This window comes from Macrobrachium rosenbergii, unplaced genomic scaffold, assembly GCF_040412425.1.
Source record: "Macrobrachium rosenbergii isolate ZJJX-2024 unplaced genomic scaffold, ASM4041242v1 282, whole genome shotgun sequence".
Classification (NCBI taxonomy): Eukaryota; Metazoa; Arthropoda; class Malacostraca; order Decapoda; family Palaemonidae; genus Macrobrachium; species Macrobrachium rosenbergii.
The window spans coordinates 3,438,243-3,465,479 of record NW_027100730.1 but is presented as its reverse complement, the minus strand read 5'-3'; the positions used below and the strand labels follow the sequence as shown (position 1 = coordinate 3,465,479).

General features: G+C 38.6%; 1 protein-coding gene across 1 annotated transcript; it reads right to left on the bottom strand.

The window, feature by feature from the left end:
* Positions 1-17,609: 17,609 nt before the first annotated feature.
* On the bottom strand, positions 17,610-21,154 carry LOC136838252 (putative mediator of RNA polymerase II transcription subunit 29). Its single transcript, XM_067103117.1, has 3 exons — positions 21,151-21,154; positions 18,007-19,794; positions 17,610-17,890 (listed from the first exon to the last, which is right to left on the bottom strand). Exons 1-3 carry the CDS (start codon positions 21,152-21,154, stop codon positions 17,610-17,612), a joined length of 2,073 nt encoding a protein of 690 aa, XP_066959218.1.
* Between the last annotated feature and the right edge of the window lie 6,083 nt (positions 21,155-27,237).

The window sequence follows — 27,237 nt, the reverse complement described above, 5'->3', positions numbered from 1 at the left end:
GCCTCTTTGCTTGAACTTTTGGGGCTTCAATTGCAAAGAATCCATGGGAAAACTGTTCCACAGTCCATTTTTGTGAGGAATAAAGGACCTCTGGAACTTAGAAGTTCGACAGCAAAGCACATTTACTGCTTAATGCTGCTGCTGTTCAGCAAACCTGGCAGGGAAAGGGGATCAAGGACCAACCATGAATGTGATAAATCTCTGTTAAAATACAAATTATGAAAAACTGATGAGCAAGAATCCATCCATCGATGGTCCAGGCCATATCTGCTAATGTTAGGAAATAGAAACCTACCACCATGAATCACTCTGTCTGAGAGAGACGAACCTTTGACAGAGGCAAACATCTACACGGGAAAACTGTATTCTAGTAAAGGAAGGAAAAATTATTTAAAACAAGTTGCACTAATTTTATGTACAATACCTTACTTTCATGTGGCATTTGCTGACACTTTCATTAGATGTTTCTCAAAAGTAGGATGTGAGCCAAAAGTCACACCAAGTATAATTAAATCTTCAAAATCATTTATCAGAGTCCCATCCACCTGAAGGGGAGGATGGGTTGGATAATCAGTACGTGATCCACTAACAACAGTGTTTTTATTTTACTGGAGTTCAGCCTCATTCCCCACCAACTACACCATTCACTAATCAACTCCATGTCATGAATGAGACTAAGGGCAGCTCCATAATAAGTGGAGACTTTACTAAACCCACAAAGACAGCATCATCGGCATACTGAATAATCTTGTTTTCCAGGCCGAAAACCATATCATTTGTATACATTAAAAATAACAATGGACTAAAGACACTACCCTGTGGAACTTCAGACTCAATACGCCTTAGTTTACTAAAGGTCCCATCAACAGCAACTCACCATTTCTGCCTACCTGTATGGAATTCTTGAAATAATCCTAAAACATAGCCATCCACTCCAAGATTCTGAAGTGTATGTATAAGCCTTATGTTTAATAACTCAAAAGCACTCAAAAGGATCTCTTACAAATGTCATGTCAAATCTAAAAGAGCAATGAAGGTGCCCAACTGTTTCCTATATGCATATTGACTAACAGTTCTCTGGATTCCACATACTTGTAAAATGGCTGAAAAATAAGTTCATCTGCAATTTTGAAGAAAACAGATAGAAAAGAAATTGGCCTGTAGTTACTGCAGTCCTCAGAAATGTTATTCTTGGAACAGGTGCTGTTTTGCTAAGGTTGCACTCATCCGCAAAGATGCTACACTGTCTAAAAATCTGCAGAATTTACTAATCTTGGGAGACAACACACTAAAAACCTTTTTAAAAAATGAAAGGAAGAAACCATCAGGATTTTCTCCACCCCAGCTTTCAAGATTATCTAGAATTTCATAACATCCCTAGAACGAAATGCAAATTTTGTAAGAGCAGGTTCAGGATGAAGAGGGACATCCTCAGCTGATTGCTTAGCTTCAAAAGCACGATGAATCAGTTCAGACTTTTCTTGAGGGCCAGTAACCAATATACCATCATTTGTTAGTAGTGGCGGGAATGGAAGACAAGCCTAATGCAAAGCTAGAAGATATCAATTTGGTCCACAACACATTAGGCTGAATAATTCATTCAAGTTTCGTCTTCCAGGAATTATTGTTATTTCTCTCAGCAATATAGTACATTTCTAATTGCAGCAGAGCAAGAGAAAACAAAAATGGAGTAATTTTCATGGAAAACCAAAGTTCTCCTTTCCCTGAGCAAGGTTGCAAACATACTGTACTCAGGTATTGGGCCCTGTCATCCTCATCATATAAACCATGATGTACAAGTTGGTAAAGGAGTTGTCCATCCCCTGCTCTAATATGTGTCTGAAAGTGAGTCTATATATAAAAGACTGAAACTTTTACCCTTGTAGAAACTAAAAAGATCTATAAATTTGCATTTCCCTAGTGCACAAATCAGAATCTTTTATCAAATACTCTTCCTCTAACCCTGTTACCAATGGTATGATGGTATTAACTGAGTGAGTGGGTGGATACCCCATCGTCTCACTCACCAACTTCTAGTTAGCTGCCTTGTTACAAGGCTTCACAACTGGACCAGTTTTTGCCAAATGGATCTCTGTAAAAAAGACCTCAGGCTTGCATATCTTGGTAAAAAGCAGATTATCTTAAAAATTTGTGAGACTGTAAGGTTGTCAGATACTCTTACTTAAGAAGCTAAATTAATCTCTGCATTTGTTGTCCATTTTGGTTCATTTGACTATGTGAGACTTCCTTTTCACCTGTGTCATACCCCAGCCACATTCCAGCAATTCCTCAGAGAGATCTCCAGGACCCAGAGGGAACATTCTCATTGTATCTTACACCTGGGAAAAACATCTGAGCAGACCTTGTTCATTATTCACAGGATTCCAGAAAGTTGGCCATATTGTTAACTTCTCAAAGTTCATTTTTCACAGAGCTCAGGTGAAGTACCTTCCCCATGTGACAGAACTTTTCATTTAACTGAAATGATCTTATTACAATGATTTGCTTAGGACTACTTAACAGCTTTGTATCAGTTAGATTTAAAACATTAGTGATGTGCTTAACCTAATGAGTAAGTTTACTTTACAGCTTTTTATGTCCTGGATTCAAGATATTAAGTGATGAACTAAGCCTGAAGTGTAAGCCTACTGATCGGCATTCCATATGACTGAATGTGTTCAAATGCTGTGCTTAGCCTAAAAAAAAGATTTTACAGATTTGTATCTAATCAGATTAATTTTTTTATTTTTGTGCTTACCTGTACTGAATGTGTTAAGGTGCTACATTTAATCTGATGTGTAAGAGTGTTTGAAAGCTTTTTTACTACTCAGATTAACTTCCCTATAGTGCTGTGCAGAGCATTGTGGATGTCTTTTATAGCTCTTTATATAACTGAACTAAACATATTAAATTGTACTTAGTTTGATATGCAACCCTATGTAACAGAAATTTATCAAACTCAGTTAATCTCACTGAAGTTCAGTGCTTTAGGTGATGTGTGGTCATATTTAAAGCTTTCTATCTAATTAGATTAAGAACATTGAAGCTCTGCTTAGCCTGATGTGTGTGGCCCTATTTTCTCTAATTGGATTAAGAATATTGAAGTTTTATGCTTAACTTGATGTGTAGCTTGATGTGTGATCCAGTTCAACAGCTTCTATTGGCTTGTATTAAGCATATTAAACTTATATGTATAATGTGATGTGTGACCCCCCTCTAACATGAATATATATTTGTTTGGATTAATTTATGTGGAATTTTCCACTTTTGCTAAAATTTATTGGACCTGTTAAATAGGAAAAGATATCTAAGCTGGGACTGGATTTATGTCCGAAGCTAAATAGTGGGAACTGTGAAAGGGCCATCAACTGCCTGATAATGTTCAGACCTGAGTGATATCAGATTGATATCTCAAAGGCGGAACTATTCTTTAGGGCTGGACTATGGATTCCAGGGGGGTTCTGGTTCTGGGGATAGGACTCTCGGCATTCTATCCGGTTTGCCCATGACATGATTAGGGTGGGGATGATTGTATTTTTGTAATACTCTCAGTCCTAGCAAACAGGTTGGGCTTACATGTTGTGCCATCCCTTGTGGGATAGCGTACGGATGCGGACGTTTGGGAGTAGGTTCTCACTTGTGCCATTAGTGGAAGAATAAGCTGATGATACCTTTTTAAGGTTTTCGGGTTAATTTTTTTTCTCCCTCAAATCTTTATGATAAGTGACAATAAAGACTCTGACAAACTTTCTTTAGAAAAATAAGAAAAGAATCCGAATGTAATCACACTGGAACCTTATGCTCCAGTACAAAACAAATCCAAAAGAATAGGATATCGTCTTGACCCAACCTTGACTCATTTCGACTCCGTCTTTGGGAGTGGAAGTTGGTCAAGGTTTCTAACCATGGAAACAAAACAACAAATTTCAGCCCTAAGGTTGGAAAACTTCTTATTTAAAAGACACTCAACGACAGAAATGTCGTTCAGACGAATAAAAATAAAGATGTGGTTTATAGAAGCCACAACAAAAAATCACTCCGAAGACTATTTATCCATAACAAGTATCGACAGTGTGAATGCAAAAGTAAAGAAGCATGACACTATGAACAGCATTCAGGGTACTATTGTACTTCCTGAAAATAATGACGAATCCGTTGATAAGAATATGCTGTTGGACTCTCTTAACATGAGATATACCAAAGTCCAAGACTGTGAGGTATATATAATACCAAGTAAACAGAATAATAAAGGATTAGAATTGCAAAAAATAAAATTTGAGGGTCAAGATCTACCTCAAAAAATAAAAATTTTGGGCCAAAATAGAGAACTGAGACCTTATGTTCCAAAGCCACTACAACGTCAAAACTGTATAAATATGGACACACGAAGCAAAACTGTCGAAATTAACCTATATGTGCTTGTTGTGGTTCTGACGAACATGCCACACAATGGAAATGTCGTGAGGCAAAATGTGTAAACTGTGGACAGGATCATCATGCAAGATCCAAAGAATGTATGTACTATATATACAATACAGAATTGAAAATGTTACAAGAACGAAGAGATGTTTATCTAAATTGGAATTAAAAGTGAGAGGAATGCAAGATCCATCTAAAAAACATACATATTCTTCAAAAACAGGAACCAATAACGAAACAAAAATGAATGGACCAAGTGAAAAAACTAAAATGGTAAAGAATAAAGAAACAGGTACAAATGACATGATAACATTTTATCTAATTCATTTGAAGTATTAATGCAAATAGGAACACAGAAGGATGCCACTACAGAAGTAACAGAGGAGGGTCGTGATAGACTGGAAATTGAAGGTAAAGAAAGGTCTTTTGGAAATAACATCACCCAAAACAAAGAAACCAACAATCATTAGAGAAATATCGATCAGACCAAAGACAAAAGACATGAAGAAAGAACAAAAACAAAAACAAGTTAAGAATATACCATTATCTCCTAAAATCATAGTAAAACCTATGGACACAGATATCCAAAACACCGAAGTGGAAAGCAACCGTACCACAGATAACAATGGCTGTGTCAAGGGAGAAGAGATTACTCCATCACCAATAATTGGCACAGCAAGAACAGATAAAGAAAGAAATATACATGATAACAGATTGTTTCATTGCATTGTGCAATAATAACAAAAACATAACAAAAGATAGTTTAACCAACATTATAAGAAATTTTATGAAATATAGAAAAAAAGAAACCACTGATTCAAGCACCCATGAAAAAGGTTGCATGTGCACTGAGCACTTAATATATCATAAAGATAAACAAATGAATATCGCGAGTAAATTATTAGAAAAAATCCAAGTTGATAATACAAATAAAGAAAACTCGACGGCTATAAACAAATATTTTCAGTAGCTGTATTATGCAATGGAACGTAAATGGTCTACAGACCAGATTACACCTAGGAGAAGTACAACGGTTATTCAGAGAATATGAACCAATGATATTATGTTTACAATATGTCAACAAAACTGTGTCAACAATAGGTAAATATACCTTAGCATCAAGTTCACGAGAGGAGGTACGAAATTTAGGTGCAGCCATATATGTACATAACAGAGTAGTTTATGACAATATAGCTGTAAACATCGCTGACATGCAAATATCAGGTATTAAAATTCAATTAAAAAGCAATAATTATGTAATTTATAATTTTTACAACCAACCTAATAAAAATTACGACAGTGACAAACTTAAAGAATTACTTAATAATGCCAAGGAACCTACATTATTAGTAGGTGATTGTAATGCCCACAACCCAATGTGAGACTGAAATTGTGCAGACTCAAATAGAGCAGGAAGTAAAATAGAAGAATTCATAGATTCATATGGTATGTGCTGTATAAATAATAATGAAATCAGCACATATTTTTCTAAAACACATGGAACATTTTCCTCAGTAGACTTAACTCTCTGTACAACAAACATAGTAGACAGATTGGATTGGAATACAGTTAACGACCTGCATACAAGTGATCATTTCCCAATATTAATTTCATTATTACAAAATAATCCTGCCAAGCATGTCCCTCAACATGACATTTATAAAGCAGATTGGGAGCAATATGAATTCCACACTAGGAGTATCCAATCATTTGAGTAACTTGGAAGACCACCAACGAAGAGGATTTGAACGAAAAAAAATTACTATAGAAGTCGTTTTGACATGCAATATTTAAAATGTTACATAAAAAACAGCATCCGTGGACAATTACCTAGGTTTATCCAGAACTTTCTGACAAATCGCACTTTTCAAGTGAGAATTGATGATGTATTGTTAAGTACATTTCCACTTGAAAATGGTGTTCCACAAGGAAGTGCCCTTAGTGGCACACTATTTACTTAGCAATTAATGATATCAGCAATAATTTACCTATCGGAATTAAAAGCAACTTGTATATGTATGATTTTGCCATATATTATTCAGCATCTTGCATAAAACATGCAGAGTGAATCATTAATAAAACTATAATAAGAATAGATGAATGGGCCTGTTCTGTAGGCTTCATATTTTCTATACAAAAGACTCAAGCAATAATGTTTTATAGAAATAAAAAGTGGAAAAAAGTGAAGAAATAGATTTAAAAATCAGAAATCATTCCATACCAGTTGGCCAAACAGCAAAATTTTTGGGGTTAGTGTTTGATACTCACTTGAACTGGAAAGCCCACATAACATACATGAAATCAAAATGTAAAAGAGCATTAAACCTAATTAAAACACTATCGAACACTACTTGGGGAGCCAATAAACATACCCTTACTTTACTGTATAAAGCAAAAGTGCTGTCTATCGTTGATTATGGAAGTGAAATATATGGCTTGGCATCTAATGCTTTGCTGAAAACATTAAACCCAGTTCATAATGAAGGCCTTAGAATATGTTCAGGAGCCTTTAGATCATCACCAACGTCATCTTTACAAGTTGAATGTGGTGAACTACCTCTGTCCCTCCATAGAGAGCTAGTAACAATGAAGAGTGCTCTGAGAATTCAGACAAATGATTCTCCAACCAAAAAATTATTTGGATTAAGAGAGGTGTTTATAAACAGTCATCCACCTACTTTCCCAATTAGAGCTTGAAGATTGTTTGAGTCACCAAATATAAATATACAATTACCTTTAATAGTAAAATTACCTCTTCCTTGGACAATGAATAAAATGAGAATTTGTACATACTTAAAATATTTATCAAAAAGTTATTCATATAACCCAGAACACCATAGACAACATACAGTAGAACATATAATCCGAAAAGGTCCACATTATGCAATACACACCAATAGATCTAAGTCACAATACGGAGTGGGATATGCTGCAGTATCCTCAGACAAAACGTATCAGTTCTCTCTACCAGATAACTCCTCAGTATTCACAGCTGAGTTATGTTCAATAGCATCAGCCATAAAAATAATTAAAGAAGCCTCATGTAATAATTTTGTGATTTATAGCAACTCCAGAAGTACTGTAGAAGCCATTCCAAGCTATTATAAAAAAATAATATTGCACAACAAGTTGAGTTTTCACTCCATAAATTGTGTAATAATGGAAAAAATATCGAAATATGTTGAATCTCTGCCCATGTAGGGATTAAAGGAAATGAAGAGGCTGAAAAAAGTAGTTAAAGAAGCAGTCCACATGGCAAGAGCAAATGTAGGCGTCCCTATTGGTAACTATATAAGATATATAAAAACAATCATTGTAAGTAAATGGCAAAAATTATGGAATGAAGAACCGAAAAATAATAAATTAAAACAGATAAAATCCAGTGCTGGAAAATGGAGTTCATCATATCAGAGAGAGAGACATACAAGTAATTCTGACGCGTCTTTGAATAGGCCATACTCGTTTGACACATGGACATTTAATGAATAATCCACGTGGCCCTCCTCCCAAATGCCCAGATTGCAAAATGTTGATAACAGTCAAACATTTATTGTGTGAATGTCCAAAATATAATCTGCAGCGATTATCAAATTTTGGAAATAGATCAGTGAAGGAAATTTTGTTAGAATCTCCTACATTTTCAGTAATACCACTTTTAATGTTCATGAGGAGCTGTGATTTAATTAATAAAATATAAAACGTAAATAATAGAAATGCAAAAACCCTTAGGGGTCTAATGAATTTTAAAACAGCTAAGTTTTAAAATTTTAATAAATTTATTTTAAATTTTAATTTAACTTTTTAGTGAGTATATATGTAAACATGAGTATAAATGTATTTATTGTGTGAGTGTGTTCCAGTATGAGAGCGTATGCCTTTGTGCAACTTTTAATTTCATTTTCATTCATTCACCACCACACCGAATTACCTCTTTGGTCCCCGTGCTAGGCTTCTAGCCTAGACATATCATTTCATCCAAATCCTTCGGGCCAGCCTTATGAGAGCTGATAGTTAATTGGATTAAGAAAATTCAAGCTTAGCTTTGATTGTGACCCTATTTAATAGCTTTTATCTAATTAGATGAAGTATAATAAAGTTCTGTTCTTAGTATGATGTTAGACCTTATTCGACACATTGGATTAAGCATATTAAAGTTATATGCATAATATGATGTGTGACATTATTTAAATTTTTTCATCAAAATTTATTAACCATATTAAGGTTTTATACTCAGACAGATGTGTGGCCTTATTTAACAATCTTTTATCTTATTGGGTTAAACATATCTAAAGTTCTATGTTTAGCGTGATATGGGACAGTGTTTAACAACTTTTGTCAAGTTGGATCAAAATTATCAATGTTTTATGCCAAAAGATTTTCATCAAATTGAATTAAGTATATTAAAGTTTTATGTTCAGTACATTTGGTGCAGCTATATAACAGCGTTTGTTAAACAGGATTAAACTCATTAACATACTCCCAGTTTGATGTGTAACCCTATTTTTGCTTTCTTTCTAAATTGGATATAGCATATTAAATTTGTCCCTGTTGTGATATGTGACCCAGTTTACTATCTTTATATTTATCTGTAATATAAGTGTCCCTGTTTAACAGTTTTTTTCCAGTTAGATTAAGCATATGAATACTTTATACTTTCTCTGAATTGTGACCCTATTTAGCAGCGTTTTATCATATTGTATTACACATAATTAATGATATATATACAGTATAAAATGCGACCTTATTTTTCAGACTTTTTTTTTTATCTAATTTGGTTAACTGTATTGAAGTAATTTACTTGGCCTGATGTGGGACCCCATGAACAGCTTTTATCAAAATGAAATAAATTCATTGAAGAGTCGTGTTCACACTACATACATAGACATAACTAAAGTAGAAAGAGTTTTCTTTTGTAACATAGAGAGACAAGTCTCCCTCCAAATAATTTCTTGAACAAGGATAGTGTGCTTGGCTGTAGGATTTTCCAGTTCAAAACCCTGTGAGAAGTTTGTCGATAAATGGTTAGTTATGACGAATCAACAGTAAAATGAAATTCCTACTCACCGGTCTTGGAGGCAAAAAGTTATAGTAGTTCCACCCGGGAGCTGCAATCAACCTGGTGTCACTTGGTTTGTGGAAGGCTGTGTTCAGTAATTCACACTTCGTGCTTACTTCTGTGGGTAGTTTGCCTTATAAACTTGATGTATTGTATGCCTATCAAGCTTACTTTGTGTGTGCTTATGAACTCGTTTTGTAATCTGCTTCGTAAACTTTCTTTGGAATGCTATAGTATTAATTAAAACTAAGATCTACTTATGTTATTTCATACACTTTTTCTTCGATCTGAGATTTTATTTCTTTTCCCTTTTAATGACTAATGAGCCCGAGCTGACATATCCAAGAAAAGTTCACATTTATTGACAAATGGATGACCAAACACTATTCTCAAATATGTTGTTAAAGTGGTTCACAGAAATGAAATCCCTTCCTGAGAAACTCAGTCTCGCAAATATCAACTAGCACTGCCTAACTGATGAACTGCCTTGTGGTTTGACACCTTGAAATTCGTAACTGATCTACTCTAAGGTTTTTGCAAATTCTTATGAAACATAAAACTTGACCAAATAGCCCTGAATAATGTTATATCATTTTGTATTCTCACTTTTGCAAACTATATTTTTGAGATTTGTGAGACAAGTAAAATGGCAACTTTCTGGTTAGTCTTAATATATTTGTATACATAAAAACAGTAGTCCAAACTTGCTATCAAAAAAGCAGTTTAAAAATGGATTATTTTGTCTTAAGTAAAATAAAGTTCAGTTATTCCCCGTCAAAAATCTTGTGTAGATACTAGAGAGCATGAATCTTTGAATTATTTCATATCTTATGCCGTTCTGAAAGCGCACGAATGTGTGCTTGGACTACCCATATCAAGGTGAAATATTTGCTATCCAACGACTTTGCATCGAGAAAATAATCACCATCATACTTACTGTTGTGATTGAAAGAAATACAGTCTTGCTTGGTGTGACACAACATACCGCATGCTACTCTTGACATCTTCACAGAAATCAGCACTGCTCCTGGTAGTGTGTAGCGATGGTCCTTCTCTAAGGAACAGAAAGAAGAAGCTTTATTGTCCCTTAGAAGGAAAACAAAATCACAGGGGCCAAGTGTCACATCACTTTACAAGAATCCTATACAAAAAGAAGTGTCTTTCCTAACTTGTTAGAGGAAAAGCAAAGCTATCACTTTGCCCGACAATTTATATAGTTCATAACATTTGCAAGATAATATGATAGTCGATAAAAAATAAGAATATAAAAAATAGAATAAAATATAAAATAAATAAAAGTATAAATAAAAAAATGAGAAAAAATTGAAAGTATAGAAATCTGAGATATCACTAAACTTAGGAAAGAGAAAAATTCTTCTTCTTCTTCTTCCTCATAGATTTCGTCTTAATAGATTTCAGTCTACATTGGTGTTGACAACTTAGAGATGCCTACATATGGTATTTTATCCCAAGCAAGCTTACAGATGCTATTTGAAGACTCATTTGTGTTTAGTATGTACCAGTAATTGTCATCAGATATATCCAGAAATAATTTTGACTTTGACACGGGTTCATGGCATTTAGCAACGGCATTCTTTGGGTGAAAGCTCTCGCAAGCCTTACAAGCAGTCAGTGAATCTACTGTAAGTTCACCAGGTATTCATTCCACTTACGTTTCAACTTCCATGTTGCTTCGTTGATTTCTCCACGAATGCTGAGTAGGAATGCTGAAGACAGAAATAATGCTAGAAGCCTGATGGATTTCATAGTGGAATTCACACTCTGAAACGAGAGAAATTCTTAGTTAGAATTTATATTATTCATGGAGTTTTTAGCTAATGTCTGTTTAATCTTAAAATTCACTTAAGTTTGCATTAACATAGGACATTTTAAAATTATTCCCGTTTATTGCGCTATATTTTGTTCACAGCTGCCAGTATTATTTGCGATAACGATTTACTGACAATTACCCATATTCTATGTTATTAGTGATACCTTGAACGACTTCAAGACTGAATTATCGTGACTGCTCTCTGGTTATTAAAATGGAGAAATGCCTACACTCAAAGGCAGCCTAGAATGAGCTGGGATGACAAAACATTTCTATGCAACACAGATGTTTTTACTCTCTTGAAATGACACATGCATTCTTTACTATTACCAGAAAGACGGCCTATTGTTAGTCACGATATTCTATGCAAGTCCGTAACCTTACTGTCATGTCTTGTAAAGTGGGTACTCAACTTGAATAATAGAGGATAAAGGATAATAACAGACAATGTCACGGTATAAAGAAAATTTCAGTGGTAACTTATTGAAAAAATAAGCTCTCTTATTTGAATTTTTAATCATTCTAACAGTTCATTGTTATATAAAAAATTACATCTCTGTTATATCCGTTCATGGCCTTGTGTTCTTTGGGAAGGTTTGCCTATCATGAAAAGTAATTATAGTTGTAATGGACAATGCTAGGACGTCAAGAAACGTTCAGTACAGTAGCCTCAAAATGTTAGGAAAAAATAGCGGATCAGAGCTGAATCACTGCAAATAACAAATTTTTACCTTTAATTTTATCCTACAATACAAGAAGCCACAGATTTGAGTTTATCTTCAGAGGAAATTGAGTTGCTAAGAAGAATAGTTTAGAAACATTCTATGAGTTATATAAGTGATTCATATTCTTTGCCCATCATATAATGAGCAGCATACTGTAGCTTTGGGTGGTAACTAAGAGGCTTTCAAAATGATTTGGCACATGTTCACGACTGCTGCGTGCTCTGTCTGTGCAGGTTATATGAGCAAAAACTGAACGGTTGTATGACACCAGACAATTTTGGGGTTTCATGCCGAAACCCACAGTGGCGCCTGAACTTGGATCATTATGAAAATCCAGTGAACTCATCCTAGTCACATAAATGATCTTACCAAAACCAGCAATTATTACGGAGTCGATCATTCATAATTTTCCAAAATATCCTTTTGTCTCACTACGCAGTTTTAACCCTCAAATCCGGAACGATATTAAAATCTGGTTGATTGTTTCTAGCATTCTCGCACTGGTCAGACAGGCACAACTTCAATTAAAACCCATCTTAATTGTGTCAGAAAAAGAAACAAGTCCAATACATTTCTTTCATCAGCATAAATTTTCGTAGCAATTTCAATTCCTTTTCCCGGTTTTCGTATCACGAGTACGGCTTCGGATTTGGTAATGGCTACTGTGAACTTTTTTCCTCAATCAGTGATGCTTGGTCATATTCTTTTATTGGATTTTGACACACTATGTGGCTTCAGGAGCAACTCTCCCTTTATACTTTCAAGTGCTTTTTATCACCTGTCAGGCACTTTAAATATCATTGTGCCTCTGTTGACCTAAGCAGAGAGTTGTGTGACTTAAAGTTAGTCAGCTTCATCGGCTCGAAACAAAGTGTAAGATTGGTCCTACAAACTTCATCCCAAACAGACTTTGAAAACCTCAGTAACACCTGAAGCTTACCCTTCCACAGACAAAGCAAGCATGGTGTTATCATACATACATGCAGCCATAGTTTATACACACACATATGGACACACACATGCATGTATACTGTATATCCAGTACCGGTACTGGATGTTGAGCCCGGTTTACCAGGAAGTCTGACTAATAATTAGTCAGACTTCCCATAAACTCCAGGCTCAACATCCAGTACTGGCTGAGTTTTGTGAAATGTGGTTTCCCGTAAACCAGGCAAAACATCCAGTATCAGCTGCATGTATGTATGTATGTATATATACATACATGTATATACATACATGTTTCATTATAATGAAACATGCCGAACTGGATGCTGTGCCCATTAACGTTAACGTACATATTGGTGAAGTGAATGTTCTGGAAGATTCTAACGGTGTCCTTGATGACTGTATTGATATTTTAGGCCAATCACACGTTTTATAGCATGCATATGTATAGTAATGATCACCAAATATGTGCAACAACATTTTTTAATTATCATCATTATTTTTTATTATTATATTATAATCATTATGACTTCATAGCTAAATTATTGTGATTATTTGCTTTCTCAAACTCTTAACTAACAATTGCTCCTTTCATTCTCTTTTCAGGTTGGAACCTTCTGTGGTGCTACAGGTGTTAGGGGTTTTCCCCAAGTGACCCCAAACATAGGAATTGGGTGAAGGAGGACATCAGCAACCCACCACTGCCATCTTATTCACATACAGGAATGTCAACTATTCCTGCCCCTTTCCTCTACTTCAGTGATCTCTTTGACATGGATCTTGTGGAGCACCTAGTCTATCAGACTATCCTTTATGCTAGGCAGAGTGACCCCAGGATGTCCTTCAAGACTGACACATCGGAGATGCTTGTTTTCCTCGGCATCCTGATCTACATGGGCATGGTTCACCTGCCTTCCATTGAGAACGACTAGGCCACTGACACAAGTGGCAGACTTTATGTCCTCGAAGAGGTTTCGGCTCATGCGAGCGAGAATTCATTTCAGTGATAACCAGCAAATTACTGCCACTCAAGACAATTTTTACAAGGTCAGGCCAGTCATCACTATCATCATGAAGGACTTCCTGCTCATCCCTGAAACACATCATCAAAGTGTAAATGAGGTTATGATGGCTTACAAGGGAACTAGGGCTGGAAATTTGTGCCAGTATATCCGTAACAATTTGGATAAATGGGGCTACAAATTCTTCTGAGGGGCCAGTATAGATGGCATTATTCATGATACACTCATGCCATCAGGGATGGACTACCTTCAACGCCTGCGCAGTCCAGTTGCCTGAAGAAGAGGCTCTCGTGAACATGAGTGCCAAAGTGGTCATCACCCTTCTCAGGACAGTCAAGCACCCAAACAAGACTTGTGTGTATGTAGACAACTTCTTCACCAGCATTGGTCTTGCTAAGTGCCTGAGGGACACCTACCAATGCTGCCATATTGACACTGCCAGGGAGACTAGGACAGGAAACCCTGGCCTCATACCAACTGCCCAGCTCAACAGCAAGAAGACCAAACGAGGCACCATGGACTACAGGAGCTGTAATGATGTTCTGGCATTGAAGTGGAAGGACAACAGAGTAGCCAACATGCTGTCCACTGATGCAGGAGTAGAACCCTTGACATCTGACAAGAGATATGACATAGATGCCAAAGAGAAGGTTGATGTCCCATATACTGATGTAATAAAGTAGTACAATGGTGAGATGGTGGCATCGACAAGAGTGACATGCTCACCCATCTTTACAAGATGCCCCTCAGGTCAAGACACTGGCCACTCAAGATCTTTGGATATTGCATTGAAGTATCCATTGCCAGTGCCTGGCAAATCTACAAGAGGGACGTCGCAAGGCTAAATAAGAAACCCATGTCCCTGAAAATTTTTCGCCTCTCCATCTCTAGGTACTGCAGGACGCACAGGAAGTCCAGAGTTTTCTCTCATGCCACGAGGTCAGATAACATCTTCAATGCCCACTCCTTCTACCTCTGCTACTTAGGAGTCTGTTGGGAAAGTGGTGCTCCCAATCAGAGATCAGAGGTCACCAGAAGTGCCAGGAGCTGTTAGGACTTGTGCCTCCACTCCCCATGTACCAGTATTCACCCTCATGAGACAGACTTGTAAGAAAGAAATGCTCCAACAACAATATCCACAGGTCCAAGTGGATGTGAGACCCTTGCAATGTGGCACTGTCTCTCTGATGTCAGGAACTGTTTTGCGCCATATCATAGTGTTGTGATATGGATATGGACATTATTTTCTAGTGCTTTATTGAACTATTTGACTATTTACTGATGTAGATGTATTTTTTGTAACTTTTTTCTATTAAAGTTATAAAAATTAGTTCACTTTCCTTTTCCTTACTTTTATTATATCTTATTTATTAAAACATGATTAAATAATGAATGCATAAAAGATTGAAATATTTAATATAATAATGCTTGAAAATTGAGAACAATGTAAAAAAATAACATGCTAAGTTATAAATATGAGAGGTAAAAGTATTGAACATGGAAGGTAAGCCTCAAAAAAGTTACTAAAATGCTTTAGAAGGTACTCAAAATTTCTTGAAAAAATTTATCTCAGTCGGGCAAAGCATCCAGTTCAGGATACTGCTGTCAAAAGACGATTTCCCGTGAACCGGGCAATGGTTCCACTGGGGACACTTCATTGCAGGGAGAAGGGAGTGTCTATGACCCCATTTTTGCAAAATTTAAAAAAATGCACAGGAGTAAAAGGTCTTAGATTACGTTGTACTACAACATACTAGGAGCAATTTTTGCTGCCACCATTATTTCTGGTAGTGCCAATTAAAGGGCAGTGTGGTCCCTAAATACACCTCCTCTCCCCGGACCTCAACTAAATAGTTACCTCCTCCCCCTTCCTCCTCCCCTCCCCTGCTCCTTTCCCATCCCTCTTCCCTCCCCTTCCCCCTTCCCTCATCCCTTTTCCATGTTCAAATGTTTATAGATTTGTAAGGACATTATTCCCCAGGACCTCAACTCCTCATGGAAAATGGGGCTGATAACCTCCCCTGAACCCCTTCCTCCTCCCCTCCCCTCCTTTCTCTTTGGACTCTTCCCCCCCACCAGTTGCCTGAAGAAGAGGCTTCCCTTTTCCCATTTCCATATTTTATGTTTGTATATGACCGGAAGGTTGGGAATGGTATGGTATGGGTATGGATTGGATATGGGTAAGGAATGGATATGGCATGGGTATGGGTATAGGCATGGTTATGGTAAGGATATGGGTATGGGCATTGGTATGGGTATGGGTATGGGTACAGATATGGAATGGTACAGATAAGGGTATAGGTATAGTACTGATATGGGTATAGTACAGATATGGGTATTAGTATGGGTATGGTATGGGTATTGGTATAGGTGTGGAATGGATATGGGTATGGGTATAGGTATTGGTATGGGTATGGTACAGATATGGGTATGGGTATGATATGGATATGGTTATGGGTATGGGTATAGGTATGGGTATGGTGTGGGTATGGGTATGATACAGATATGGATATGGGTATGCAATGGATATGGGTATGGGTATAGGTATGGGAATGGTGTGGGTATGATGCAGATATGGTTATGGGTATGGTACGGATATGGGAACTAGCCACGAGCATCTACTAGTATGTGTGTTAAAAGCAGTTGTTTACAGAAATCTTCATAACACAGGCGTTTTTGCCGATTCTCATGTGTCAGTTTCTGTTGAAAAATACGCAGATTTCTCTCTTCCAGTTATTATTTTTTGTCATGACAGCTGTTTCACCACTCCGTCGCATTTTCAAGTAACTACTCACTTACAATCTGGATTTACTACCTATTTTTATTATCGTGTGCAGAGAAAGTTTTATAAATGATCTTTAAACCTGAGCACTGATCAGTCAAGGGATTAAAAGCTTAACCATGCAGGCTCAAAACTTTGGGTATAAAGAGCATGCATGTTAAGAAAAGTAAAACTGTAAATATGCAGTAAATAAATATTTAAAATACAATATAACCTGCTTAATATTTCCTTAAATTTATGTTTATAATTCAGTAATATCTGGTTTTAGAAAGTGGTGGGTTTGCAGTGATCAGATCTTCATAGGCATTTAATGCAGCAAGCTAATGAAATGAAAACTCCGTTAAGTCTTTGTTTTGTTGATTTTGAAAAGGCCTTTGATAGTATTTCGAGACTGACTGTGGGAAAAATCATGAGGCATTAAGGAACACTGGAAAAGTTTGTGACCGTTATCATGAAGTGATGGTTGATGGGTGTTTGAGTGATCCATTTGAAGTTAAGTCTGGCGTGATTCAGGGTGGCATTCTGTCTCCTCTGTTGTTTGTACTGGTCGTAGATTACATTATGAGAAGAGTTAAAAGAGAAGCGGATGCAGGTATACTATAGGGAGAAAATGGGAAATTTCTTGACTTGGATTACGCTGATGATACTCTATGTAAAAGATACACATAATACGTGTATTGATTTTACAAATATAAAAATGTCTGTGCATACTGTACATTATTGTGTATAATATTAAATTTGAGCTATATATATATACAAATGCTCTACACTAATTACGATTCGAGGTGCGTGATGGGCAGGGTTTCGGTGACTTTAGTAAGGATGTTACTTAACCTCCGCTTGGCACTCTCGTGTCCCCTGATGGGCTACTAGTATGTGTCTGGCCCCTGTATCCAGTGATTTTGGGCATTCTGTGTCCAGTGGTTGTTGGAGTTCTGTCTTCCAGTGGTTGTTGGAGTTCTGTGTCCACTCCGGTTGTTGGAGTTCTGTGTCTGGTGGTTGTTGGAGTTCTGTTATCCGTGGTTGTTGGAGTTTTATAAATGATCTGTTGGAGTTCTGTGTCCGGTGGTTGTTGGAGTTCTGTGTCCAGTGGTTGTTGGAGTTCTGTGTCTGGTGGTTGTTGGAAAAGTTCTGTGTCCAGTGGTTGTTGGAGTACAATATAACTGTTAATCCGGTGGTTGTTGGAGTTCTGTGTCTGGTGGTTGTTTGGTGAGTTCTGTGTCAGCAAGCTAATGGTTGTTGGAGTTTTGTTGATTTTGTGTCCGGTGGTTGTTGGAGTTCTGTGTCCTGTGGTTGTTGGAGTTCTGTGTCCATGGTTGAAGTTCTGGTTGTGGTTGTTGGAGTTCTGTGTCCAGTGGTTGTTGGAGTTCTGTGTCCTGTGGTTGTTGGTCGTAGTTCTGTGTCCAGAAGGTTGTTGGAGTTCTGTGTCTGGTGGTTGTTGGAGTTCTGTGTCCAGTGGTTGTTGGAGTTCTGTGTCCGGTGGTTGTTGGAGTTCTGTGTCCAGTGGTTGTTGGAGTTCTGTTCCAGTGGTTGTTGGAGTTCTGTGTCCGGTGGTTGTTGCAGTTCTGTGTCTGGTGGTTGTTGGAGCTCTGTGTCCGGTGGTTGTTGGAGTTCTGTGTCCTGTGGTTGTTGGAGTTCTGTGTCCGGTGGTTGTTGGAGTTCTGTGTCCAGTGGTTGTTGGAGTTCTGTGTCTGGTGGTTGTTGGAGTTCTGTGTCCAGTGGTTGTTGGAGTTTGGAGTTCTGTGTCCGGTGGTTGTTGGAGTTCTGTGTCCGGTGGTTGTTGGAGTTCTGTGTCCAGTGGTTGTTGGAGTTCTGTGTCCGGTGGTTGTTGGAGTTCTGTGTCCGTTGGTTGTTGGAGTTCTGTGTCCGGTGGTTGTTGGAGTTCTGTGTCCAGTGGTTGTTGGAGTTCTGTGTCCGGTGGTTGTTGGAGTTCTGTGTCCAGTGGTTGTTGGAGTTCTGTGTCCGGTGGTTGTTGGAGTTCTGTGTCCAGTGGTTGTTGGAGTTCTGTGTCCGGTGGTTGTTGGAGTTCTGTGTCCGGTGGTTGTTGGAGTTCTGTGTCCAGTGGTTGTTGGAGTTCTGTGTCCAGTGGTTGTTGGAGTTCTGTGTCCGGTGGTTGTTGGAGTTCTGTGTCCGGTGGTTGTTGGAGTTCTGTGTCCAGTGGTTGTTGGAGTTCTGTGTCCGGTGGTTGGAGTTCTGTGTCCTGTGGTTGTTGGAGTTCTGTGTCCAGTGGTTGTTGGAGTTCTGTGTCCAGTGGTGTTGGAGTTCTGTGTCCAGTGGTTGTTGGAGTTCTGTGTCCAGTGGTTGTTGGAGTTCTGTGTCTGTGTGTCCGTTGGTTGTTGGAGTTCTGTGTCCAGTGGTTGTTGGAGTTCTGTGTCCAGTGGTTGTTGGAGTTCTGTGTCCAGTGGTTGTTGGAGTTCTGTGTCCAGTGGTTGTTGGAGTTCTGTGTCCGGTGGTTGTTGGAGTTCTGTGTCCAGTGGTTGTTGGAGTTCTGTGTCCGGTGGTTGTTGGAGTTCTGTGTCCAGTGGTTGTTGGAGTTCTGTGTCCAGTGGTTGTTGGAGTTCTGTGTCCGGTGGTTGTTGGAGATCTGTGTCCAGTGATTGTTGGAGTTCTGTGTCCAGTGGTTGTTGGAGTTCTGTGTCCGGTGGTTGTTGGAGTTCTGTGTCCAGTGGTTGTTGGAGTTCTGTGTCCGGTGGTTGTTGGAGTTCTGTGTCCGGTGGTTGTTGGAGTTCTGTGTCCAGTGGTTGTTGGAGTTCTGTGTCCGGTGGTTGTTGGAGTTCTGTGTCCAGTGGTTGTTGGAGTTCTATGTCCGATGGTTGTTGGAGTTCTGTGTCCGGTGGTAGTTGGAGTTCTGTGTCCAGTGGTTGTTGAGTTCTGTGTCCGGTGGTTGTTGGAGTTCTGTGTCCGGTGGTTGTTGGAGTTCTGTGTCCGGTGGTTGTTGGAGTTCTGTGTCCGGTGGTTGTTGGAGTTCTGTGTCCAGTGGTTGTTGAGTTCTGTGTCCGGTGGTTGTTGGAGTTCTGTGTCCGGCGGTTAGGGGCATTCTGTGTCCGGTGGCTAAGGGCGTTCTGAGTCCGGCAGTTGGGTGCAATCTGAGTCTGGTGGTTAGGGGAATTTTGAGTCTGGAAATTGGGAGGTTTTTGTGTCTGGCAGTTAGGGGCGTTCTGAGTCCGGTTAGGGGCATCCTGTGTTGGGTAGTTGGGGGTGCTCTCTGTCTGGCAGTTGGGAAAGTTCTGTGAACAGCAGTTGGGGGCATTCTGAGTCTTCTCTATGTACAACCTAGGTACCTTCAATCAGCTCTTGTAGGGATGGCTTTCTGTGTAGGTATCTATATAATATTAATGAATGGCGCCTTGATTTCTGAGCCAGCATACCTCTCTGAGGGGTTGTTGTAGTGAACCCATTGTAGTATGGCTGTGAGATTTACATTTCTCCTCTGGACAAGTTAATTTGTAAACTATGTTAGTGAAATCTTTTGTCCTACCAGATTGGTGCTGTTCTTCATTATTAGGGATGCTACCAGGTTTGGTTTACTATAGGTTCTGAGGCCTGTTTCTTGGTGTGGAGCTTTTTGTGTTATGCTTCTATTAACTATCCCAAGTGGAGTGTGGCATTTCTCCTTGTAGGCGGTGGTAAACAATAAGACTCACCTCCTTTTTCATCACGTTTGGTTGGCAAAATTCATCAATTTTTTTTATTGCTGTTTCAATAATTTGGACTGCATACCTGTTATTTGTCAGCAATTGACGAATTCTGTCAAGTTCGGTAAGTGTATCTATGACATGCAATGTGTGTTATAATAAAATATAAAAATAAGTAAATAATAAAAGCATGAAAACCCTTTTAACATTTGAATTTTACAAAAAAGAGAAAAATTTAAAAATTTTGTTGAATTTATATTCTGAATTTTAATATACCATTTTAGTATGTATGTAAGGAAGTTTGAGTAAATGTATTTATTGTATGAGAGGATGTGCTTATGTGCAGTTTTTAATTTAATTTTAATTCATTCATCTTTGTATCGGATGATCTATTGGGTCCTAGCGCTTGACTTCAGGCCTGGACCTAGTATTTTAATCAAATCCTTCAGGCCACCCTATGAGGCTGAAAGTCAGCTCAGTGGTCTGGTTAAACTACTTTAATAATAATAATAATAATAATAATAAAGTAGTTTAACCAGAGCACTGAGCTGTCTTTCAGCTCTCATAGGGCTGGCCCAAAGGATTAGATTAAAGTACCAGGTCTAGGCCTGAGGCCAAGCACTATGACCCAATAAGTCATTCAGTACAATGATGAATGAATTAAAATAAAATTAAAAACTACACATAGGCACTTGCTCTCATACTGGAACACATACATACAATAGATACATTTACTCATGCTTCCTTACATACACAATTATTAGGTAAGCTTAAATTATTTTCTTTATTTGCATTACATAAATTTAGATCAGCCTTGTTTTTTCTAGGTTTACTATCTACTTTTTAAGAAAGTCATTTTGTTTACATTATTTTTGAACTTTAATATCTGTTGTCTGGTAATTTCTAGTGCTTAACGTAAAGTGCTTAATTTAACATTATTCAGTATGGTTAGGCGCCTCCTTCCCGTTTGTTTATATTATCGAACTACCGTTTTAACGAGTGTTTTTCTGTTTTTACGAGTGTTGATGAACGTCTCCTTAGTGATGTCTGGACGTCGGAGCTCGGCTCGAGTTAGTTCGGGCCATAGCACTCCCCTGACATACTGTCCCTTGAGCAGCTGATTGATTTTTGGTATTTGGTTGACGATTGTTTGGCAGATTTTTGGACCACGTTACGGATCTTCTCTTGGACTGTTGTTCGCAGGTCCTCTTGTCACCTACGACTCGAGTGTTTCCTGCTTTGAGCCGCAACTTACTTGGGTCCTTCATATGAGACTCGCAGGTACTCCTGTCACCTGCGACTTTAGTGTTTCCTGCTTTTCCCTGTTGAGGAGGATTCCCAGGGAATTGGTGCCGTCGCTTTCTCCCGGCACTGATGGGGATTCGCCTGCTGTTTCTGCGTCTGTGATCAGCTGTTTTCTGCTATCAATCTGGGAGCTTGCTAGCTCGTGAAACGATCTCTAGGGAGGCTGACACCAGGTAAGACTAAGCATCCTTGATTTTCGCATAGGATCACCTTCCCTTTTGTGTGGATGCTCTGGTGTTCATGACCTGCCCTGATAGCGGAATTGGCGATTTGATCACGGCCCTGGAATTGTTTCTCCTCTGCTGCCTCCACTGATGTGAGAAAAACTATATATGTATAGCAGTTGTATTATTCAAGCATATATATGTATATTTTGTCATGTTTATGCTGTAACTTCATAACATTACCCGATGGTTCATAAATATTCCAGATATGGTTTCATTTGTTTAGCTTTGTGGTAATAGGTAGGGATTATAATTTTCTTGTTTTGTTTTCTCTGCCTTCCTTCTGTCTTTGATTTAGCTTTAGGATAGTTTTTTGGTCTGGCCAACAAAAGTGTTGGATCCAAACAAGATATTTATTAATAATTGTCATTTCCTCCTTATTATTTATCTTTCTTTGATAGGGTTTAGCTTTATTAGTTTTAGGGAATCCAGTGGGATTCTAAGGACCGGTATTTGTCCTTCCTGGTTGTTACCAAGGTTGATCTAAATTTTGTATTTATTAAGTATTAAATATTGTTGAGTTTTCCTGAGTGTTTGTTTCCGCTGACCTTTAGCACTGAGTTACATTTACTGACAACAATTCTATTATTAAGAACTTCCATAACAACCCTGAGGGTTGTAACAATTTGGAGACCGTGACAGGATTGTTCTCAGGTGTACTCAGTGTTTTGGTTTGTCGGACGGCACTTGGTTAATTTAACAATATTTTCTTTTGCTGGAGTTACCTTTCTCCCCTGCTAGTTTCGGTACAATGGAGGATTTTGTGTTTGACCCAGCAGAGTTTTTAGGGTCGTCTGACTATATAAAACATCTGCCAGTCTTGAGTAAAAATTATTTGGTGAGTTGTGCCAGGTGGTTGGGTATTCCATTGAGGGCAGCGGAGACTAAGAATCAGTTGTTCGTAGCTGTTAAAAGTAAAATTGTTCAAGGTCTGGCTGAGGCTGAAAATTTGGTTAGGGAAACTGAGAGTGTAGGTGGTAATGACTCAGAGCATGAGGGTAGTATGTTTGAGGGAGAGATTGATGATGATGATGGAATAAGTGTCAACAAAGGTTTAACTTTATTTGAGGATCCTCCGCGGACAGGAACTATTTTTGAGGGCCAGGCTAATTTGCCTCTGAAACAAAATATTTCCACTAACCCTTTTACATCTGTAGAAAACCCTTTGCCAGGAAATCCTCTGGCTCCTGTTCGTCCTTTGGTGGAGTCCAAGGAGGACAGTGAATTTAATTTAATTTGTAAGGGTATAGAATTGAGGAAGTTAGAATTTGAGGAGAACAAGAGGGCGAGGCAGCATGAATTGGAGATGGCCAATAGTAATTTAAAAATAGCTAGGCTGCAGGGTACCTCTAATCATTTTAGTACACCTCGAGGCAACTTGCAGGATAAATTTGATATAAGTTCAACCTTGAAATTAGTGCCAGTGTTCGACGAGTTGAATGTCCCAGAATTTTTCAAGGCATTCAAACGTGTTGCCACCCGGTTGTCTTGGCCACCAGAAATGTGGACAGTATTAATTCAATGTAGGTTGGTGGGCAAGGCAATTCGAGTGTATAATGCCTTGGAAGAAGGAATAGCTCGTGATTATCATAAGGTTAAGGCACTAGTCCTCAAGGCATATGATCTGGTCCCTGAGGCCTATCACCTTAAATTCAGAAACTTTACAAAGCAGTCCTCCCTTACTTATGTCGAATTTGCTAGGATTAAAGAGGAGCAGTTTGACGATTGGTTAAAAAGCCGCCAGGTGGTCTCTTTCTCCTCTTTGAGGGAACTCATGCTTCTCGAAGAATTCAAGAGGGCATGCAGCAAAGAATTGAAGGTATATCTGGAAGAGGTAAAAGCCGTTAATTTAGGTAAGGCTGCCCAAATTGCCGATGAGTTTGTATTGACCCATCGAACTGGGTCGGGTAATTTTGGGAGTAAGGATTTGAATTTTCAATCTGTTAGGCCAAATGATTTTCAGAGGAAATCAGGGACTTTTCTGAAAACTCGCGGCCAGGGTAATCCACCAGTTAGGAATCATAGGCCCGATAATAACCAGGGAAAAGTCTCGAGTGGACAAGACACTCCTGTCTTTTCCAAGGATAACAGGTTTGGTTCTGGCCCAGGTAATATGAATAATAGAGGTAGGGGGACCTGCTACTGGTGTAATAAGCAGGGACATTATCAGGCACAGTGTAATGCCAGAAGAAGGTACCTCCAAAGGAATAATAACAATAATAACAATCCTATGTCGTTAATGTCTAATCATAAGCCTGTTGTCAATAATCCTGAGGTTGAAAAGCGTCTGGTTCCTACCAGTAGTAGTGATAGCAGTAGTGGTAGCCTGTCTTCTGGTAGAAAGGAGTCGTGACTCCTTTATGATAAGTATATTTGGCCTGGTAAATTAATGTCTAACTCTAAAACGATTGATGTAAAATTTTTGAGGGACACAGGGTTGGCCAGGTCTCTGGTTTTGAAAGAAACTTTGAAAGATTTAGTTGAATATTCAGGGAATTTTGTTGTTCTGGGAGGGTTCCCGAACACGGTTGTTTCGGCTCCGTTAGTGGAGGTCAGATTGTCTTTCCCTGGTTATGATAAGGTGACAGAGTTGGTGGTTGTTGAGAGTCTCCCTATCCCCGGCATTGACGGCATTTTGGGTAATGATATGTTAAATAGTAAAGGACAGGAGTTGTTCCCAATATTGTCTGTGCACACCTGTCCGGTTGCAGTAACAACCCGTGCAGCAGCCAAGGCTGCAAATTTAATTGATAATGACGATGATTTAATCTTAAGTAGTTTAGAAGTAGACGTAGAGAGGCCCGGGTCTTTAGACAGTAGTAGTAGTAGTGTAGTTAGTAATGTTTTGAGACCTGATTGGGACAGGTTGTCATTTACTAAAGCTCAGAAAAAAGAATTTAGTTTTGATTTAGGTGACACTGTGGATTTGACTAAACCCAGGTTTTGTGTAACTAATGGTTTATTATACCGGATTAGTCGCCCCTCTACTGATGACCTGAGCAAAACGTCTCGTATTGAACAAATTGTTGTCCCATCTCAATTTCGGAAGTCTATTTTGAGTCTTTCTCATGATGATTCTTTTTCCGGCCACTTTGGTGTATGGAAAACTTTTCGAAAGTTGGCAAAATGTTTTTGGTGGCCGGAATTAAAATCATCTGTGAAACGGTTTGTTAACGAATGTGAGGTTTGTCATGTGATGGGGAAACCCAATCAGATTATTCCTAAAGCCCCCTTAAATCCAATTCCCGTGATCGGTGAGCCATTTGTAGAATTAGTAATTGATGTGGTTGGGCCTTTGCTAAAACTAAGTCTGGATTTACCCATCTCTTAACAATTATGGATAGAGCATCTCGATTCCCTGAGGCCTTCCCGATGCGAAGGATAACTTCTAAGGCAGTGTTTGACAAATTAATTGAATTCTTTTCCAGGTATGGTCTTCCTCGCATTATTCAAACCGATTGCAGTACAAATTTTACGAGTAAGGTATTTAAGAGTAAATGTGCTGAACTGGCCATTCGGCACAATACTAGCGTACCTTATCATCCAGAGTGTCAGGGGGTGGTGGAAAGGTTCCACCAGACCCTTAAATCTATTTTGAAAAAGTATTGTTATGAACAAGGGGAGGAACGGGATAAAGGGCTTCCCTTTGCTCTCTTTGCTCTGAGAAATCACCCTAATTCTTCCATAGGCGTAGCTCCCTTCGAACTGGTACTTGGGCACAAAGTACGTGGTCCTTTAGAAATTTTTCATGAAATGCTCGAGACTGGTCGACGAGGAGATGCGAACGTGGGAGAGTTTGTGGAGGACTTGAGAAAAAAATTATCTAGAGCCTGGAAATTTGCCCGAGAAAATTTGGTTTCTTCTCAGGCGGCTATGAAGTTAAATTTTGACAGGAAATCTAAAGCACGGTCGTTTGAGCCCGGAGAATTAGTTTTAGTTTTGAGTACTGACTCGGACAATTTCCTCGAACCAAGATATAAGGGCCCTTGGAAGGTGTTGAGGAAGTTGTCTGAGGTAAATTATGAAATAGAGGCTCCTGGGACCAAACGAAAGTGCCGGATACTCCATATAAATAGATTAAAACAATATACTTCAAATAGACAATATCCTCTTGCTATTGTTTATGAGCCTGTGGCTGAGGTTATGGAACTGCCTTTAGGGGATTCAGAGGATTTAATTTGTCAGGTGTCATCTGATGCTCTTTTTGATAATATCCAAAATTTAGAGGTTTTGAAGGAAGGGCTGGAGCATCTGGAGACTGCTCAAAGGAGGGATATAATTAACTTAATTTCTTCTTTTCCAGATTTGTTTCAGAATTCTCCAGGTCGAACTAGTTTTCTTCAGCATGATGTAGACGTGGGAAGTGCTTCTGTAAAACAGAGTCCTTAATGGCTGAATCCCGTTAAGAGGGATATAGTTGATTAGGAGATTAAATATATGCTGGAGCACGATCTCATCCAACCTTCTGTTAGTCCATGGAGCTCCCCGATAGTCCTTGTTAAGAAGCTTGACGGGAAGTTCCGTATGTGTGTGGACTATTGTAAGGTTAACGCACACAATAAGAATGACTCTTTTCCTTTGCCTTGGATAGATGACTGTCTCGATCAGATAGGGGCCGCTAAGTTTATTACAAAATTGGATTTATTGAAAGGATATTGGCAGGTTCCCTTGTCTGATCGAGCAAGAGAGATTTCTGCATTTGTCACTCCCTTCGGGCTTTACGAGTGTAAGGTAATGCCCTTTGGGATGAAAAACGCTGCCTGTACCTTCCAACGACTTATGAACCGCGTCATTTGTGGTTTGGAAGGTACAAAAATCTATATAGATGACTTGGTAGTTCACAGCAACGACTGGCGGACACATATGTTACAGTTAAGGAAAGTGTTTGAAGCCTTAAGGGCCGTCGGTCTTGTTGTGAATCTCGCCAAGTGTGAGTTTGGCAAAGCAAAGGTGTGCTATTTGGGTCACGAAGTGGGTTTAGGGCAGGTGGCACCTAAGCAAGCCAACCTCGAGGCTATTATAAATTTAAAGAGGCCGTGCAATGTCAGAGAAGTTCGGCGAGTCCTGGGAATGACTGGCTATTATCGTAGATTCGTGCAAAATTTCTCAGATCTTGCTCAGCCTCTTACCAAATTGTTAGAGAAAGGGCAGAGGTTTGTGTGGTCTCCTCAATGTGAGGAAGCATTTATTAAACTTAAGTTAGTGTTAGTATCTAATCCAATATTGACTTCTCCTAATTTTCAGAGACCTTTTATTATTGCAGTGGATGCCAGTGACATAGGTATTGGAGGTG

What these genes read in the sequence shown, in the direction of transcription:
- LOC136838252 (XM_067103117.1), bottom strand. An exon ending in ACTCCAACAACCATTAGCTT is followed by an intron (nt 17,891 to 18,006) that starts GCTGACACAGAA and finishes AACAACCACCAG; the next exon opens with ACACAGAACTCCAACAACCA.